Genomic DNA, 21,507 nt, shown 5'->3' on the forward strand with positions numbered 1-21,507 from the left:
ACTGGTTTGGCGGTGGGTCAGTGATGGCCTGGGGAGGCATATCCTTGGAGGGTCACACAGACCTCCACGTGCTAGCCAACGGTACCCTGACTGCTGTTAGGTACTGTGATGAAATCCTCAGACCCATCGTCAGACCTTACACTGGTGCAGTGTGCCCTGGGTTCCTCCTGGTGCAGGACAATGCCCGGCCTCATGTGGTCAGAGTGTGTAGGCAATTCCTGGATGACGAAGTCATTGATGCCATTGACTGGCCCTCAAGTTCCCCAGTACACACAGGCATGTGGGGGCCATACACACTACAGAGTCACATTATGAGTTGCCGTGATGAAATTCACACAAGTTGGAACAGCCTGTGATTTCAATTGTTTACTTTGATTTTCGGTGTGAGTTTGAAATCCAGCCCTCAATTGGTTGGTGATTTTGGTTTCCATTGACCGTTGTTACATAATTATCACAATGTACAGTAAAGATTTTGATCTTTAGTATATTTTGTTCATCGAGATCCGATGTGTGATTTAAGTGTTCCCTTAATTTTTTTGAGCACTGTATATATTTATATATCAGTTGGGAAATTACTTTTCTTAGTTTTGGGTTAATAGATTGCCTTTGATTATTTTTATAATAATAATAATAGTTATTATTATTATTATTATTATTATTATTATTATTATTTCTTATTTCTGAACAATATTCTGTTAAAGTGGAGAGCACACTACCAAGTTTGATTTCATTCTGCAGTCACTATCAGTAATTTGCCAAGAGTCATCCCCACCCACTCTCTTATAGGTGTCTAGAGAATGAATGTAGATTAAACACATTTTAAGAAGAAGGCAATACAATGATATAAAATACTTTTTATAAAAATGTAATTAGCTCGATTGCAGACACAATTATACAGTAACACAAACACGTCAACATTGTTTTCAGCTGCTTACATTGCAATCCTGTGCACGCCATTGGCTTGAGTCCACAGAGGTGGTGGAGCAGTGCTAGAATGGCTTGTGCTCATAAAAATGCCAAAGTAATTAAAATTAAAATACAGAAATAATTGAGGTTGCTGGACAGGTTTGTCAAAATGCATACCTTGCTGTAAAAAAAGGTCACACTTTATAATAAGGTACAGTGATTCCTCATGAATATGTATATGAATACCATAGGATAAGCACATTAATATGTAATATCTTAATTATTTTGTTAATAACATGTATTACAGGGTTAGGGTTAGGGTTTTACTGTACCACCTTTTTTAAGATGCTGTGATGTGGTGCCACATTATGTAAATGTATTGTTGTTGTTCACTCATGAGCAATGAAATGTAGTTGAGGTGAATTAACTACATAATAATCTTGTTGTTGTTGTTGTTTTTCACAGGATGTCTGAACCTGGACAATACTACTGTTGACTGCATACACCGCCATGCATTGTCAAGGTATTTGGAATCTGGCTGATAAGTGTTTGTTCTTGGAATTTCAACTATTTGTGATTATTTTGCGTTTCCAGGATGTCTGATTCAAAAAAGCGTGAAAGTAGCAAAGACGCCAGTAGTTTAAACTATTTATTTTTTAGATATTTGTCTTAGATCATCGCCTTTATGTAAAAGAAGGGGTATCAGGATACAATGACATACTGTGAAAACATTTTAATACCATTAATTTAACTATTTGTTTTCAAAATCACATTCATGTTTGTGTGAATCATTTCTCTTCAGAGTTCACTGAAATTTGTGAGCAAGCAAGATATTTTAGTTTGTGTACATATGACCACGTTGTGATAACTAAATAGGTGTAACTGCTTCTTTTGTTGAATAGAGGACCAGTAGAGAGCCCAAATCCAGTTAGTATTATAGGTCAGCCGATCACAGACTATCACAGAACTTTAAATGAGCACTGAATGTGTTGCATATATTGAACAGATCAGAATGTGTATCGTTGACTGCTGATGCATTTCTCCCTTCGTTTCACATGGAAAAATGTGGGGTGTGAAATATTAGTCTTGATATAAGTGGGGGGGCACTTACAGCTTGTTTTACATTCCCGTGAGAAACCTTTTGCTTTCCATTTGTTATCAAGAAGTTTGAATATCAGTGTTAGAAAGTGTTGTTAGGCCTCTCACCATCTGATTGTTAATATACATGTTTTTGTAGTTTTTCTTGGCAAGCTTTCAAGCTTTCAGTTATTTAACCTAAACTGGGAATGGTGTCATGATATCTTTGGAGACATATGATAGGAGGTTCAGTTTCAGGTGCAGTGCTTCCTCTCTCCACAAGCACCTTCTTTTCCCAGAACTGTGTTTGTGTTCCCTGCTCAATTAATGCTCTATAACCTTTTCTCACACATCGAAAGAGCTATAAAACATTTGGTTTCAGAGTTACAGTCACACTATAACTGAAAAAATCGTTTGTTTAGAATTTTTGTATCAATTTTAAAAGTTATTATTATTTTATTTTTTGTATTCATGGGAAACGGTTGGAATGGTGTCAGATATCTATTACTTCCCACAGAACAGGTGGAGAGAAAACATTTTCTACTTATTGTAAATGGCACTTAAGGAAGGAAATGGATCTGGGGAGATTTAAAAATCTTAAGAGCATTATACTGTTGATCAGCACCTGAATGGTGACATGATCACAACATAAACAATGAGATATAATTTGATAATGTTAAAAACCAGACAAAACTTGTTCGGCAAATACATGAACTGGCATAATAAAGCATTCAAGTTAATAAAACTTAATAAATTAATAATTTTAGTGGAGGATCTGTCTGCCACTAGATCTAATATTGTCTTTGGATTTGATATGCTGATATTGGATTTTGGGAACCCCACAACTGCTCATTGAATACAATGTAGATTTAAGCTATGTTTCTGTATCTGTATCCTTATGTGATAAATACACAAATTAATACATATCATTTTATTGAAACATCAAAGGCACTGTAAATTGATTTTACCTTACTTCATTTGTGAAGATCGGACACATGCATTACTTTGCATTGGTTTGACTTTTGCAGTTTGTCACAATCAAATATATTGTTAATCCATTCTAATCATTTTATTCTTCCTTTTAACTTAAGTTTTTTCCCCTCTCTCTCTCTTTGGTAAATATTGTTAATTTGAATAATTATATCCCAAACAAAGTTCTAAATCGTATATGAAAGAAATAATAAGGAAATAAAATACAAAATACAGTACTGAGAAAGCCTCGAATTGATTGAAAACAATGATGCCATTTCAAACAAAGCAAGAGTATATACACACATATACAGTGCCTTGTGAAAGTATTCACCCCCCTTGGCATTTTTCCTATTTTGTTGCATTACAACCTGTAATTTAAATGGATTTTTATTTGGATTTCATGAAATGGACATGCCCAAAATAGACCAAATTGGTGAAGTGAAATGAAAAAAATAACTTGTTTTAAAAATTCTAAAACTTAAAAAATGGAAAAGTGGTGCGTGAATATGTATTCACCCCCTTTGCTATGAAGCCCCTAAATAAGATCTGGTGCAACTAATTACCTTCAGAAGTCACATAATTAGTTAATTAGTTAGTCACATGATCTGTCGCATGATCTCAGAATATATACACCTGTTCTGAAAGGCCCCAGAGTCTGCAACACCACTGAGCAAGGGGCACCACCAAGCAAGCAGCTCCATGAAGATCAAGGAGCTCTCCAAACAGGTCAGGGACAAAGTTGTGGAGAAGTACAGATCAGGGTTGGGTTATAAAAAAATATCTGAAACTTTTAACATCCCACAGAGCACCATTAAATCCATTATTAAAAAGTGGAAAGAAAATGGTACCACAACAAACCTGCCGCCCATCCAAAACTCACGAACCAGGGAAGGAGGGCATTAATCAGCGAGGCAACAAAGAGACCAACGATAGCCCTGAAGGAGCTGCAAAGCTCCACAGGGTAGATTGTAGTATCTGTCCATAGGACCACTTTAAGCCGTACACTCCACAGAGCTGGGCTTTACGGAAGAGTGGCCAGAAAAAAGCCATTGCTTAATGAAAAAAATAAGTAAACACATTTGTTGTTCACCAAAAGGCATGTGTGGAGACTCCCCAAATATATGGAAGAAGGTACTGTGGTCAGATGAGATTAAAATTGAGCTTTTTGGCCATCAAGGAAAAGGCTATGTCTGGTGCAAACCCAACACCTCTCATCACCCCGAGAACATCATCCCCACAGTGAAGCATGGTGGTGGCAGCATCATGCTGTGCGGATGTTTTTCATTGGCAGGGACTGGGAAACTGGTCAGAATTGAAGGAATGATGGATGGCGCCAAATACAGGGAAATTCTTGAGGGAAACCTGTTTCAGTCTTCCAGAGATTTGAGACAGGGACGGAGGTTCACCTTCCAGCAGGACAATGACCCTAAGCATACTGCTAAAGCAACACTCGAGTGGTTTAAGGGGAAACATTTAAATGTCTTGGAATGGCCTAGTCAAAGCCCAGACCTCAATCCAACTGAGAATCTGTGGTATGACTTAAGATTGCTGTACATCAACTTGAAGGAGCTGGAGGAGTTTTGCCTTGAAGAATGGGCAAAAATCCCAGTGGCTAGATGGTGTACGTCTCTATAAGCTTGGCACAAGAGACTTGCAGCTGTAATTGCTGCAAAAGGTGGCTCTACACATTACTGACTTTGGGGGGTGAATAGTTATACATGCTCAAGTTTTGTTTTTTTGTCTTATTTCTTGATTGTTTCACAATAAAAAATATTTTGCATCTTCAAAGTGGTAGTAATGTTGTGTAAATCAAATGATACAAACCCCCCCAAAATTGTAATGGAATGTATACGTTCCATACAACCCCCATTTTAAATCCAGCTTGTAAGGCAACAAAATGGGAAAAATGCCAAGGGGGGTGAATACTTTCGCAAGGCACTGCATATATATATGACAAATTTTATTTCTCTGAACTGAAACATCACAATTCAATTCTGTTCTGTCCTTATATCGTACAATTATGTTGGTTTAACTTCTAATTAAAAAACAAGAAAAGAAGGAAAACTTTTTTCTATATATTTGTAAAGATGTTCCCCATCTGCTGACAGAAGCCAAAGCAAGCAGGAATTTCACAGCAGGGAAGAGTGCAATTGATTTGTGTCAACTTGCTATTTATGTATCCAATGTATACAAGTTGCTTTTTATGTATCCAATGAGAGAGATATTATGACAGAGAATATATATATATATATATATATATATATATATATATATATATATATATATATATATAAAGAGGACTCATTAAGATTGTTAAGGTTATTGCTTTAAAGTGTATCTAATTCAACAATCTTACAAATGTCTAAACACTTGTACAAGAAGGCATTTGTTGTTGTCAATCTGTTGATGCCTTGTACTTAACTGTATTCTTGCACTTTGTATTGGACTTATGTTGTAAGTCGCCCTGGATAAGGGCGTCTGCCAAGAAATAAAAATAATAATAATTATTATTATTATAATAATACAATTTTTAACTTATACAAGTTAAAATGATCAGAAACATGAATACAGTAATATATACAAGTTGGTAATGTTTTATATTACACATATAACAATTTAAATGTAAATGTATATGTCTATGTAATAACTTGTATATGTAATTTACTTTTATTAAATTACAAAATGGTAACACTGGATTTAAAAGGTATGGACAATAATATAGATTTCTTTAGTTTTCACAATAGGAGTCTAACCTTATTAAACTTTTATTAAAACATACTGTAAACAAAGTATTCATCTAACAATGGAAATGTCTTCCTTGTTTTTTTTGTTTGTGTTCTTTTTTTAATATTGTGATGTAAATAAATTCAATTAAGTATTGTACAATTATTATGTTGGGTAACATAAACATACATTTTCAAGGACACAGCTGCAGCAATTAGAATTTTTAAAATTGATTTTATTTTTTAACAAAACCAAACATAATTTACAATCTATTTACAAATATTCACATTTGACTTTTCACCAATGGTAGGGAATTGTGGGTGTATGATCTAAAAACACATGTATGTACAATGCATTGTAGTAGTCCTTTACTGTAAAATGATAACAAATTCCACAAATTAAGGAAAATACAAATAACGGAAGCTAAATGGTTTAAAACAGAGCAAGTTGGATAATAATATCCTTCCATATGCATTCTTATACATCAAGGAGTTTCTACCTTTTCTTCAAATGTAAAAAGTTGTGCTGGTAAAGTGCATTTTTAAACTATGGCTTTACACACATTTTCTAGATTTGGTCAATTTCTTCACATTAGAATGTTTTCACATAGGATTTACTGCAGTAAACAGGCCTTACTCTATCAGTATGCCGCATTTCTAATGCAAACAGCACCACTGATGTTATGGAAACTAAATCCAACATGTTTTCACAAAAGTATGACATTTAATGAAATCATTATTGAATATTCACTTTTTCTTATTCTTTCATGCAGCATTGCTGCATGTGCCAAACAAATAAACTGTTGTCCTGAAGCAAGAGATCTGATGAGATGATGTGGTCAAAAGTTGAAGTCCCCAAAGTAAAAAAAATAAGTCTTTTAAAAAAGGGAGTAAGGTGTTTGGAGTATTTACAGGTGCTCTCTCTCTAAAGGGGGCAGGTGATTTGCTGTAAATTGGTTGTGCTGCTGGTCCAGGGGTCGAGGTAGCTCACAAGATCTACGTTTACTCCTCCTTTAAGTTCAGTATAAAGCCTTAATTCAATTTCTCCTAGAAGAGAATAGGGAAAAGATACATTTTAGCAATACCTTTGAGATCACATATTTGTCTGTATATCACATTTGTTTGTAATTTGGGATAATCTACACAAGGCCAGGCATTCTCTTTCAAGATTTAAACCAGGTAGTCCTACTCGTCTCTCTGCTAGTATTCCTCAAGATGTTATACTTGTTATAAAAGACACAACAGGATGCCAGTCTGACAGCTGATTAAATGTAACACAACTAGAAGACAGAAATTAAATGATATGTGAATATTTGCTTACAGCAAGCTCATTTACATTTTTTTCCAGTGGTGTTTTTTTTTCATAATAGTGATCCCAAATTGTTTTCGTTCCATTGGTGTAATTATGGTCCATTTGTTATGGGACTTTATATTAGGGAGTTCATTATTACCTGTGGTGTCCCCCCAGTGGGTTTCTGTATTGTGAAAGCTTTCTGTTGTGCATACAGCATTGCTCAGGAAACCTTTGCCATTTATATTGCTTTGGTGCCATTGAGTCTGATCTTGTTCCAATTCTTGTGCCATCTGAAAAAGCAAAAAACGGAAATGAAACTTGCTGTTTTGCTTTTTAATGTCTATATATACATACAGCATATATATATATATATATATATATATATATATATATATATATATATATATATATATATATGGCACATACAGTATGAATTAAATACAAATTCCTGATTAGAAATTGAGGTGAGAAAAGTCAGTAAAAATGCTCACCTGGATCACTTCTTGCAGGTTTTCATCCACATCTTCCAACTCTAAAAAAACAAAAGGATGGAAAAGATGAGCCTTAGAAAGCCTTCAGCCACTCACTTAAAATTGATAAAAGACTGACTTCACCAGAGCACAACTGCTGATGTAAGACAATGATTTTAATAGCACCTTAAGAAATGTGAAAGTTTACTGTCATTGTATTCTTACCGGTGTCTAAAGGGGTTTACAAGACAGTGGCCACAGAACCATAAGAATGTGGATGGACAGAACTATTAAGCCCTCAGACAAGCACGGGACAGCATGGTTACCATAGTGTGCTAGTATGGACGGAAACTGTACCTGGTGAGTGTATAGGTGAGACCTGGAACGTGTACATTCCATTGGTGCTGTCAGCTGTTGATATCTCCACCGTCTGCGTCCAATCTGGAGTTACAACAATGGGCTCTTCCTGATAACTTGGACTTGGGAAGTCTACAAAATAAAACAGGGAAGAAAGATGTAATGATCTCCATTCGAAACAGAACCTGTCCTGAGCATTGTAGCAATTTTAATATTGAAGACCAGCATCATATAAAATGTGAAACAGTGACTTGGATTGCTACATAGAGTTTGGCCTAACTCTGTTGACTCATTAACTAAACTTGATTTAATGCAACATAATTGCATCAGACACTGCATAATTGTGGTCTGGTCTTAAAAAAGTGGAAGTCAAGAAGTGTGGCCATACCTAAATCATTATCTGTGCTGTCCACCTCTGGTGATGAATGGTCGTCTGCGGCCGTGTACGTGCTGTGGTCGTCTGGGAGCTGTGTATCTCTTTCGTATTCGATCTCCTCCAACTTTAACTTTGAAAACGTTCCCTGAGAAAAAAAAAAAAAAAGTAAATCAACTGACCAGATATTATTATAAACAGTGCTAGAATTTGTGTACCAAAAATGTATTCACTCACACTTTTTTAGTACCATCAAAGTCAAAGTCATAAAGACCATGATGCAGCTTTCTCAACCTAGATATTTCTAAATTTCTAAGGTTGTTTTTTCTTACTATGTGTAGGATACTTGTTTACTTGTTTTGAACATCACTTGTCAAAATGTCAAATGTACTCAGTTGAGGCTTGTTTAGTAATACGTACTGCTAGGTAGGCAAGACTAATATAAAGCTGCCTGTTTATAACTGGGTGTGGGCAGGTTAACCACACATTGTACTGCATTTGAACTTCCTCTTCTGATGTAAAGGGCAGACCGCCCTCCAGTTCCAAAAATGGTCGCTTTTCTCAGCAGGTGACAAACAAGAGACTACAGCGCTTCCAACGTTTAATTAATTAAACCTATTTTTCACAAGACAACAATTACCAAATATGGATTTCTATACATCTCCCCTGCTGACACAATGCCTGTTGCTATCTGTTATCAGCTTTGAAGTCCATTAGACAAAGCAAAAAAACATATTACATGAGAAAAACTGAGGTTTACCTTATTCTTGTTCCTGCCTTTGGCGTCTTTAGTTCGTGATTTCTTATCTGTGAAGAAAACCGAATGGAAAATTAAAAACAGAACTGTTTAAATCATTCTTATGTTGATGACTGTTTCTTTATAATTCATTCAATAGTTACCTCCGAATGTTATTCATCACTTGAATATTGAATGTTTTGTACAGTAGTTAATCTTTTGTTTGTTTGAATTTTACATAGATTTTGTATCCGTGTTCTTAACCATAAATTCAAAAACGGTCTGAGGAAAGACAAGCAACTGCATTATGCCTGAGTTTGATAATGGTGGAGTGGGATATGCAGGTTTATAAATAATATATTTTGATAAGCAAATTAGTAGCTACTTACTGGTGCATTTCAGAAAGTGTTGCTAATGGAAATCTACGTACCTCGTTTCTTCGGCACTGGGGGCAGCATTCTGTAGACTCTCACTGCACTGCAGCCTTTGTTGACGCTTTTGTCTTTCACTTCTTCAATGTCTGGGAGGGAGTTCATGGCACAGCGGAAGTTGGCTTTCCAGGTTTTGGGGTCTGGCTGATTTACACCAGATTTGTACTTTCCTGCACATAACATTATTAATATATTAGTACATAATTAATATTAAACCCATAACTTTTCAAATATTGTCATTGTATAGCATTTTATGGTTTAGGCGACAATAATACAGCAATCTAGAACACCTTTTTGGAATATATGGTGATTAGAAACAGATCACAGCTTATATAGAAATACTGCATTTTGGAATAGATAATCACCCGATGCCACTTGCTTACCTGTATGTATAGCCCACTGTTTGAAAAGACAGGCATCTTTGTCCATTTCCCACCCATGTCTCGCAGCATGCTTCCAAGGTATCTGGAATATTTTCTTCTCCTTAAAATGATAATTTCTGCACTTAGTGTACCATCAGAAATCTTAGAATAATTACTAAATATTGATAAAATGATAACACTTTGAATAGACAACATTAACTTTTTAGGCATTGTTTCTATATACGAGCAAATATTTGTTCTCGTTTTACTAAATTACATTTTTTTAATTAACCCTCTAATGACTTCTGTTAAAGTGTGCTCCATATGTCCGCTTATTGCATTAGTACTGATGGTATTATGGCACTTTTGTAATGCTTTAAAATGTTTCTTGTGTAAACTGTAAGTAATATGTAAACTATTAAATACATAACATAGTTATGTTCATTTACAGTGAAATATTATGTCCAAAGGCCTCATAAACAAATACACGAACCTCATGTTACAGATTATAAAAGGTACATTGGATTTTTCTTAACTATGGTGTGTCAGAAAATCAAATGTAGGATTGTATAATCCATTACCTTGTTTACCCAGATTAACCCAGAGATTGAATTTGAATCTATTTTATCTTCCAGCCATGGTCTCATGCGCATTCTTGAAACAGGCATGTTGGCTGGAAAAGAGAAAGGGGGTATATATAGTTATTCTCCATTAGGAACTTGCTCAAGGTATTCAATAACCTGTTGTTCTATTCCACTGAAAACTCTTTAAACACGTTTAAAGTCTAAGGCACCAGAGCATGAAACTAATTGCTGATTTTGGCGCTCAACCGTCTTCCTCAAAGAAATGCACGGATCACGTGTCAGCAGGTGTTACATTTCTTTGCTATGCAAAGCAGACAGACAACATTAACACTCATGCAAGAACAATGAAACACTGGTTAGTCTTGGTAATCCATTTCTTAATGCATTTTACTTCTTTTATTTGATGTGCAGCCTTCCTGAGGTCAAGGATGCACTGTTCACTTGCATATTGGCATCGAATATGATCTGTGCGAGGACATAATACTTGCTTTCAACTGTACTTTACTACTGCTGATGTCCTTAGTATGGTATGCATTAAAGTAAGAAAACATCTTAAACTGATGTGCATGTTTCTTCCAAAACCTACAAACACACCAATGTACAGAATGATGTTGTTGAGTGAAGCGGCTGCGCTCACGGTAAGTGTGCGCAGCGGGCGCTAGGCGTTGCTACTGCGCACAAGCGCGCCGAGGAGCTGCCCGTGGTCCTCTGACTTGTTTTTGTTACATGACGTGTTATCGCTCATTAAGGAAGTTAACTTGTATCGCACTGTATCCCTCGCACACCTATAATTACAATGCAAATATCGCTTTCTGCAGATCACGAAATCATCACTGCGGTGCTACACCAGCTCTCTCTACAGCAGACAACTAAACCATTACGGACCTGACAGCAAATCATCATTAAAAAAAGCTTCTATCCTGGTATGCAAGTTTGTTCACTGACAGTGAAGACAGTGACAATGGATACAATACGTTAGTACAGTGCACTGCAACTTTAAATCTGTATAAACTGTATAGGTTCTTCATTATTTCAGAGATTGCACATGCAGACAGTACAAAGGCAGACGTGCACATGTTGCTGTTGCAGGGCTTCAGGTACATTTCAATGAGGGCACTTCATGCATATTTTTTAAATGTCCTTTATATACAGTATGTTCAGACTCCATGCGGGACATTATACGATATCTGTGGTAGAATCAAAACAAGAAAACGAAGCGCTTTCTACCAAATTGCAGAAACTTCAGTCACTTCCAAAGAGCTGTATCATATTTGTAGTGAATAAGTGAATTACTAGCTTTTAAGCATTATATAGACATTTTAAGCATGATATATACATTATACATAAATATATATATGCATGCAGATATACACAAAATATAGTACAACTTACTGTTTGTATGTCTGTTGAGCAGGGAATGAAGTTAATCCGCTCGTCTGCACTTGCGTATGGCAGAGCTTTCTATATTCGTCGCAACTGAGTTTGCACACTTTTGTGAGCGCAGTGTGAAAGGCGTCGGGTATAAAAACTGCAGTCCGGGATTTCCCAGTGATATCACTGTACATCTATGGGAGGCTGGTTTTGGCTCAGGGTTGCAGCTGCGCACTGCTGGAGAGGCTGTTGTGTGCACGCAAAAAAGCAAGCAGCCTGATTTCCGAGAAATCAGCCCGTTGTCAAACTAAGGCCGGCGTGAGAAGGGGAAGTACACTTACAGTGCTAGCACTGAATAAACACACTTACTATACAGACATCTGCACGTAGCCTATACCACAAACTTGATGTGAACCAAAGGTGCAAAAACCCAAAATGGTATCTCACGTCCAACGTAATTCATATTCAACATGTACTCTCATGAAATAATGTATTCATGCAGTTTATTGTAAAACTGAGAATACGACTTGTGAAATTTGGGATTAAATGGCGGATTATACAAAATAACAAGTTGCAGTCTTTTCAATTATTTGCAGGGCAAATCAAAAATGTTAACAATGTTAATTCACACTTGCTTCACTCCACGCATATTGCTTCCCCGTTGTGTGCTCCCCCCAGTACCCCCCACCCACCGTGACCTGGCCGCCACTCGCGCATTCCTGCCTGCAGCCACCCGAGAAAAAGTCACAGGACCCGGCGGCCTATCGCAGTCACATGACTGTGGAGTGTGCCTTTCTCTAAACGGCAGCCCGAACTGTAAAGCACCCTTTTCCAGGAAACCGTGCCATGCGTGCTTTCCGCCAGTAGAGGGACATCTTCAACTAGGCAGCTAGCTCATGGCGATTTGTTATGGTTCAAGAAAGACAACAACAATAACAACATATATGTGTGTGTGTGTGTGTGTGTGTGTGTGTATCACAGAAAACAGGCGTTTTGCTTTCATGAAATGCAAATCATACCAAAATAGATGTACTTGCATATACGTTTATAAAGGAACAAAGCTGAATTTCAACATCATGAGGTTAAATCACAATGTAATTTACAGCATCGCCTATATGCACCAACAGCCTTGTCTTTTCTGCAACTGAAGAGCCCAGGGGTAGCCGATTGTACATGGAAATGATGGTGTTTTTCTCGGGAATTTTTGCAGAATGAATTCGTGGGTTTTCCCAATGTGTGGAGCTTCCAGATCCCATCTGGAGTTTAAACGAGAGGTGGAGGCTGCCCTTGGGAAAACGCCCCTTTCTGTGCAATAGCCTAAGTCTGAGCTGATAATGGCGGTCTGCTGAAATGACGTCACTATCTCATACAAAGGTAATCTGTTTACTGAACGCATTAAAGCTATTACAGGAAATGGGCAGCAAAAGTCAAGCCAGCAGCCAATATTCTGTTAAATAATTTTACACAATGGATACAAAAAATAATCATTCATATTGGCTGTCCCCCGTTAATTTGATTGCATAATTATACAATATGTTTATCCTATTATTTATTCTGCAATTCTAACCTTTATGTTACTGCATGTGCATTGTGACATATGGAAAATACACCCATGCTCTAATTACTCAGTGATGTTCTCTTAATGTAGCAACAGTACACACAGAACCATGGACATACTTGTAACTCATCTCTGCCTGCATGCTTGCTCATATAGATATTTAAGAAAATAAAACATTCTTAAGTGTCATCAGATTGCTAGATCTAGTTAATTGTTGGCTTCTACTCTTCATCACTTTAATAATAATAATGTTAATTATTATTATTATTATTATTATTATTTAAATAATAATCATGGTGCAGTCTGCCAAGTTTCTCACTTGTTGCTTGGTTTTCAAATCATAAACATAAGTTAATTATGTGTTAAACCTGTCAGCTGACTTACTAGCCTGTTTCCTGTAAATGCCAGCACATACAATAATTACAGTTCACTGCACTGGTGTCAGCATCCAGATAGGCCGGCCATTCATTGTGTTCTGTGAATCCCTCAAATCACAAATCCAGAGCCTTTCCTTTAAGATCCATAGGAGCTGTGTGTAAGAGTCTGTGTGAAACTGTTCCTATTATTGGTCAACCTCTGAGTAAAAATGTGTTACATAGTAACCACTTAACTTGTCTTCCCACACTACACATTGCAATACAACCAACTTCAGATTCTCAAATAATAATAATAATAATCATAATCATAATAATATTATTATTATTATTATTATTATTATAAGTTTTGCTCTAGGAGAAAAAAACTCACATTATAAGGAATATTTTACATCTAATCTACTTAATTGATTAAATATCCCCTGGTGCAATGTCACAAAATTTGCTTAAGTTCTTTTCTTATTTTATGTGAGAGTTTTGTGTTGTGAGAAAAGTGGATACATTATTTAGTAAAATATTTATTTCCTAAATTATCAATTTAATTATTTGCTTATCTTAATAATTAAGTTATTTTATGCAAGAAAAACACGGTAATCCTGGTCTATTCAGATAAGTAATTGTATTCTTTCTCCTACTGTGTTGCATTGTGTTGATTATTTATTGTTTTAAATGTCAAGAAGAATATTGGTATTTTTCAGCATGTGAAAAACAATATTTTAAACTATATTGGCAAAGAAAGAGAAAAATAGAGAAAAGAGTTCATGACTTGTTTTTTGTCCAGGTTTTAGAAGCAGTGAGGAAGATCTGGAATGAGCTCTGCCATCTGGTGGCTGCAAGTGATTGAAGAACTGCAACTATACTTGGGAGTAGTCCTGAAAAAGAAAAAATCAGTCTAGTATGCAAAAACCCACTGCATGTGACAAAGTGGTTGATTAAATGCTGCAAAGGCAAACAATCTGTACTGCCCATTATTGCACCATAGAATAGTCTTAAGAAAAATCTTGAAACAATGCAATACTTTGATCATATTTTCCACCATGTTCAATATGGTCTATTTCTTCCACTGATCATTTTATATTTTACCAGATATGACTTTTGATCTTGTGTGGCTTACTGCACTGCAATGGTGGTACTCTGGTGGGTGTGTACTTTAAAGATGGATTGAAGGTTTAATGTAATCTGGAACTAAGGTACCTTTAAAAATGAAGGGAAAGAAATGCAACAATTAACAAGAATTTGGGGGTCTGGATATTGAACAGGTACATTTTCACACAATAGCCTTGCATTTGGTCATGTTTATTAATTTAACAAGATCATCTTGAATGTAAGTGACTTAAGTCACTTATACATGTCAATGTGGTTAAACGTGAAACAAAATGTCAGTTCTGGTCTAAATATAGACAGCATTTCTTAAATAAGGTAATACCCGTGAAAACCACATGCATAAAACACAGCACAATACAGAGTCAAAAACTCAGAAACCTATATTACCAGATTACTGGAATGTACTTACAAAGTAAATTAAATACTTATCTTTATAAGTTCTGAGCTAGAGACTTCTCTATATCAAGAAAAGCAAAGTAAAACTGTGAATACGATGTATTAGTGTGTTTATTGTTTATGTGTGCAACATGAATTATAATGCAGCTTTCAATACACACATAGTTTTTATTTGTGAATGTGGAGAGAGATCAGTAGAGTAGGAATTAAGAGAAAAACAATACTGACATCCTATTATCACCATGTGAACAGTATTAATTAGTTCAAATTAGCTAATGTGATAACTTTATTATTAGTCTGCATGTGAAAAGATGTACAGTACTGTTCTCTTGCAGGATTATGATACTAGTATTATTTAACTATATTATTTAACTCTTTACCCTGCAGTCCTAAAATGAGAATGTTTATTAAAAGCAAAGTTTTCAGTTCTGCTTCTGTTAGTAGATTGAAAGATTATATGAAACAACGTGATCTTAAGTAATGTTTTACCCTTTATACAGAGTGAACTGAGTGACACAGACTGTTTGGAGGCCTGCTGGTCTTTCTACATGTTTTATGAGAAGCACTTTGATTTTGAATTGTGTGTTAAAAAGAAAGTGCTTAAATTAAACCTTTCCCCTTTTCTGTTGTGTTCCTCATTCTACTCATCCAAAACAAAAAGAACCTGGTTAATTTTACTCTGTGCATTACTGCTCTGGGTTGGGTACTTACAGGAATTAGGATGGTAACTATTCCTGTGCTCGTTCTCCTTATCATAGCCAGTGCAGTTTCTACTGACATTAAACTACAACAAACCAAAGGGAATGATCACAAATGTGTTTATTTTAAAATATAATAATATAATGGGTATATACAGTACAGTACAGTACTTTGTTGTTGTTCCCTATGACACTTTTATTTTACTGAAATTATGTCTTTTGCTCCCATATGACATTTTTGATCATGTATGATGTTTGACACTTTTTGGCTGTATTGTACCACACATTATCTGTTTTTTGGGTTCATATTTGCATATTAAATGGATTATAATTGTCTAATTAGTCTCAGGAACAATTTCCACAACATGATTAGTTCAGCTGTATGAGGAATACTCTTATCTGTTTGGTTTTTAGTACTCTAGTGTTATTTAATATGCTGTAGTGTAGTGCAGTGTAGTATAATAATAAACTCGCAGTAGTAATTTATGCACAAAGTACTATCACATGTAGAAAGAAATAGTTAACTCAAAATATAGAAATATACCAATTTCCTGAAGCATGAAACACTGAGAGTAAGAAGATACAATATATTTAAATAGATGGATTGACAAGAAGTACATAATACAGTGCACGTTTGTATTAAGGGGTAGATAAAAATACAAAACTAAATGAATGATTCACTGTAGGCCATAGCAGACATATAGCAGTTATATATAGCAGTGTCTACACTGTCTACATTGCAATGTCTTCTTCAGTCTCTAATGGAATCTTGGTCTTGTCTTTCCTGCAGTGCAGAACAGTGCCTTACATAAAAAGAAACAGCTCTTCCGGGAAGACATTAAACCATGCCAGAAAAAAAAAAATGTAGCAGAAGAGTAACAAATCTGAAACAGAAACACTTCCACATTCGTCTACCAATCCAAGAAGAAAGCAGTTTGTGGGTTTCTGAAGAAGTGGCATGTGCATATGAATCTCCTGACAGCTATCGTCATCCATGCCCAGCAACACAAAGGCAAAGCTGCTGCTCTTCTGCAACACACAGCCATTCACTACCCCGGAGAGTCCTTCCTCCTCCCTTTTGAGTCTCCATCTTTCCCACCACGTACACACTTGGCAAAACAGGAAACAGGAAAACAGGAAAACAGGAGTGGCTCCACTGTCAGAGTTTCTCAATAAACTAAGAGTGACCTTCAGTCAGCGGACAGTTAGCAGTTCTTTTCAGATGTCACTCGAACAAGTCAACCTTGTGGAATTGGATATACATCTGTAGTACTTTTAGTCAATTTGTGACAATTTGTACTCAGCAGTCTGGTTTGCAGTTGAAGAGGACACCTGAGAGTAAATGTTTCTCTTCCTGCTCACCGCCTCTTCTAAAAATCTGCAAGTGAACCAGTATTTAACAAATGCTTCTAAATTTAGCGTCCAGCTGCACTCAGTAGGTACCCATACCTGTTATGATAAATGCAGAGGTATTCAGTTCTACTGTAAGGGAGAAAAACTCATAAAACTGTGTTGGGAATGGGAACACCAGTGGCTAAAAATAACTACTGAGTACAGCAGTGTTAGTATTGAGAGTTGTGATGTGTATTTGTTTACAGAGGATGATCAAGATGTCACTTTTTTAATCATCTTATGCACTGTGTATTATATATATATAAATATTACCATAACCCACAAAATGACAAAAACAAAGACAGTTGGCATTCCTGCATGGCCAGAAAAACTGTGGTGTTCCTCCCTCCCAATGCATAGTTTCAAAGTGTGCACCTCTATTAGGTCTCAGAGCTGTAACAGGACAGCACAGCTCAGAAGATTTATTCACTGCTTCTTATCTTGAAGAAAATATTTTTGCAGTTTGGACTTTGATTATGCTCTCATAAAGTCTACTTGAAAATTATCACGTTCTCAGCATTCTTAATCTTTAAAAATATATATCTGTGTCTCTCTCTGTGTGTGTGTGTGTGTGTGTGTGTGTGTGTGTGTGTGTGTGTGTGTGTGTGTGTGTGTGTGTGTGTGTGTTTTAGTTACACAAAACAAAAACACGTATTAAATTAATTGTAATTTTACAGAACTTAAACCAGTTAATTACTCTGGGCCACTTTTTTCAAACGTATAATGCAATGACACATACATGCAATTTTTAGAATGAGCACTACATGGAAATATACACCAATGGAAATATAGTAAAATTGTGAAAAATGTCTACTCAAAAATGTCTTGATTTGTGGAAAGGACCACAAGTCTGCCGCCAGGGTATGTCATACACCAGATTGGCCTGCATGTCTGTTGACTGAACAGAAAATTCAAATGTAGAAGGTAAAACATTTAATTGACAGTTGTTTCACATTGCAGTACTTCAAAGAAATATTGTTCTCAATGGAAAGCCTTTCTTTTTATGTTATGACAAACCATGTCTTAATTAGCATATTCCAGTATGTTTCAGAATTCCCCATTAGCACAGTTCTTTAAACTTTGATTATAACTCATCGCACGCTGGGGGGGTTAACATATGTACAATTATTCATACTGTCTGTTTGTCCTTGATTTGTATCATTGCAGTTTGCACGGTTCTTCCTCTGTGCATAATTACTTGTATTTCTGTGATCATACTGGACGATGTGTATCCCCTTTATATTTATACAGTCAGGAAATAAAATCATTCAGTTATAACATGGCCTGTAAAAGACCGGAAGAGGCAGCTGCATGTTTCTGACTGTGAACCAGCTGAAAGGTCAGTCACATGATCTCTCTGGGAAAAGACAATTCAGTTAATATCAAAGCTGGCTTGTTGCACAGATAAATTACACACGTTTAAAATAAGTGCATTGTGTAAAAACACAAGTGTTGGATTATAACAAAGGAAAAGATTACGAGCAAAAATGAAAAACATTTACAAATTGAATAGGAGGATGTGGTTTGCAGGTGATAGTTTGCACAACGAATATGATGAATTAGTCAGAGAAATTGGATTAGGGTTTCTTTATTCACCTGTGATTTGTGAAATGTTACACATGTGTAATAGTCCTTCCAGTAAGCATCTGTGTGGGAGTGAAACCGTTCATTTTAACTTTGTGTTATAAAAGATTTGCAGGCATTGTGGTCATCCAAGTAAAATATAGTGTTTGTACCAAGACACAGGAAACTGAAAAAGAAATCTCAGCTGCAGATACACTACACAGTCGAAACTGGTAAAATGGTGCTACAGAATAAGATACAGTATGGAAACCGGATGCAAATCATCCCATCACCTTGTCCCGACCGCCTGTCACCTTCACATGAACTGATGGGATAATGTGGATATTAAAGCTACATGTATCGGTAAAGATATATACCAATATAAAACAATAACACACCCCTTACCAGTCGATATTCAATACTGCTGCTGAATTATACAGATCAAAGAAAACCCCTGGCATCCCCACGACAGCCCGGATTGACCAGCTCAGTATTACTCAGTGCTTCTGCTCTAATCTCCCAGATTGTCCCAGAGCTGCTGCAGTCCAGCCTGTGCTGCAGTCCTCCAGTCCTCCAGTCCTCCAGCCTCCATCTCCAGGCTTTCTGCTGCTGCAGCAAACTCAAGCACAGACACAGAGAGATGCTTGCCTTCCTGCTCGTTTCTGGGTCTATTTGGATTGTGCTAGGTGAGTTTATTCTCATTTCTGCCCTTATATCCGTTGCTGCACCAGTTTAAAGTGTAATGCTATGTGCCATTGCCTTGTGAAACACCGAAGCCAAAGGAAATCCGGGATTTTAAAGCGTGGATACCGGCTTTAGGATTTGGTCACCGGTGTCATCAGACTACAGTGCGGTAAAATAAAACGCGCAGAACTCATCTACCTATAAATAGATATCATTTTTAATTTCGTGGTAGATTTTCTCAAATTGTGTCGTGTGCATTTGAACGTTTTGTCATTTTGTAGCTATATAATTTCCATTGAGTGTCTTTATGTTCTTATAATGACATATATCTCTCTCTCTCTCTCTCTCTCTCTCTCTCTCTCTCTCTATATATATATATATATATATATATATATATATATATATATGTTGATGACATCAGGCGATACCTATACTTATTGTTAATAATATAACGGGCCAGGTTTATGTAACATACTGATGCTGCGACATTATTTCGTGTTACTTTTATTGAAGCAGAATGTCTATATGAGCCCTGCATGCAAGTAATGCACCATGCAATATAGAAACACACAGTCTGATCAAACGAACTAAAATGTTTTACGTTAAAGTTGGAGATGGTTTGGAGATGTCCCGTGTATTTGACTATATTTGACTATATTTACATCGATTTTAGACAATTTAAATACGATAATTGCAGACCCATAGCCTATGGAGATGCCGATGGAGTGTGAGACTGGGCCATAACATTTCTCAGCATAAGCCGCGCATATGGTGCTTACAGACGTTGATCTCTTTATTAATTATATTGAGACTTTCCAATAATAGCCGGAGCAGCATTACGAACGTCAACATTTTTTTTCTTGCTGTCCCCCCCCCCCACACACACACACACAATTTATCTATTTTACAAGGAAATATATTTTAAAGAAATAAATGCACGTTCATGATATTCTTGTATGTACATCGTCTAATAAATATATATAATAAAGTAATTTCACGCACTGGAACAACCAAACGATTGCACCAGTGGAGCTGTCCATGGGCCAGAGTGCTGAAACACTACGAGTGACCTTCCAGTTTATGGGTTTTGAAGTGAAAACTGCTTTATGGTTTACATCCCTAAAGTGTTGTACCTAAATCGTTCACTGTCCTTTTTTTTCCCCTTAAGAATAACATACAGTGTGTTAGAAATCATACTCTTACCGGCATATCTTTCTATGTCCATTTCCAGTATGAAAAATACATATTACAGGGTTGTAATGACTTTTCTCTCAAAATAATAATTCAGTTCTATTTCAGCATTTCTACATAAAAATAACGTTGCCTGATGTTCATTCAGATTTGTGTTATTGTCCTTATTCCTTGTTGTGTCCATATTCATCAAGTTACTGCTCAGACAATTCAAGGGTTTAACTCTGTATAAAGGGAAGGCCATGGCTTCACTGTAAGCTAACATCAAACTCACATTAGTATATTTGAAGTAAATTGCCACTACCTATCATGCTGGGTCCTCCTGTTTGTGAATAGTTGTATTAAATAGGTTATAACTAGATTCATTTTGATTTCTCGTGAAATATTAGATTAAGCATATTGGTACACCAGCTGTGCTTAAATCCATGCAGCTGAGAGAAATAGAAATTGCAAGTGAGCAAATAGACATAATACACAATGATTGTGTCCCTGGATAGGCAAAAACTTCAGAAGCATCTAATCTTTGTTTATCTCTTAAACTACTTTGCTCAGGTTTCAATTAAAACATTTGGCCTTTGAAAAGGGTATATTGGACATGTATTGATTCTAACACTGAGGTGACAAACATATGAACTGTTAGACTAGATCATGGATATAGATACCATGAATACCTATAATAAATAAAAACTTATAATAAAGAATAAATGTATTAGATGAAAAAAGCCATCATCTGAGCACAAACTGGCATTGGGTTACATAGAGGCCACCAAATACATTGTATATATATATATATATATATGTGTGTGTGTGTGTGTGTGTGTGTGTGTGTGTGTGTGTGTGTGTATTTCACATCATGGATTGTTAAACAACCCTTTAACAAAATGGGAATTA

General features: G+C 36.1%; 2 protein-coding genes across 7 annotated transcripts in view; one reads left to right on the forward strand and one right to left on the reverse strand.

Moving 5' to 3' along the window:
- acsl6 (acyl-CoA synthetase long chain family member 6) overlaps positions 1–21,507 on the forward strand; it is a 70,770-nt gene that overhangs the window by 26,032 nt on the left and 23,231 nt on the right. For 2 of the 6 annotated variants that reach the window (XM_066716878.1, XM_066716882.1), the window contains exons 2-5: positions 1,372–1,429; positions 11,104–11,208; positions 12,867–13,030; positions 14,370–19,427. In XM_066716878.1, coding sequence (XP_066572975.1) covers positions 19,382–19,427 — 46 coding nt within the window. In that variant the 5' untranslated portion in view covers positions 1,372–1,429; positions 11,104–11,208; positions 12,867–13,030; positions 14,370–19,381. The remainder of the gene's footprint in view (positions 1–1,371; positions 1,430–11,103; positions 11,209–12,866; positions 13,031–14,369; positions 19,428–21,507) is intronic. The other 4 variants (XM_066716879.1, XM_066716880.1, XM_066716877.1 and 1 more) reach the window with 4 other exon arrangements.
- On the reverse strand, positions 5,894–12,254 carry irf1b (interferon regulatory factor 1b). Its single transcript, XM_066716887.1, has 10 exons — positions 11,678–12,254; positions 10,283–10,374; positions 9,723–9,822; positions 9,339–9,509; positions 8,933–8,979; positions 8,188–8,320; positions 7,800–7,931; positions 7,464–7,504; positions 7,130–7,262; positions 5,894–6,725 (listed from the first exon to the last, which is right to left on the reverse strand). Exons 2-10 carry the CDS (start codon positions 10,367–10,369, stop codon positions 6,604–6,606), a joined length of 966 nt encoding a protein of 321 aa, XP_066572984.1. The 5' UTR covers positions 10,370–10,374; positions 11,678–12,254; the 3' UTR covers positions 5,894–6,603.

This window comes from Amia ocellicauda, chromosome 11, assembly GCF_036373705.1.
Source record: "Amia ocellicauda isolate fAmiCal2 chromosome 11, fAmiCal2.hap1, whole genome shotgun sequence".
NCBI lineage: Eukaryota > Metazoa > Chordata > Actinopteri > Amiiformes > Amiidae > Amia > Amia ocellicauda.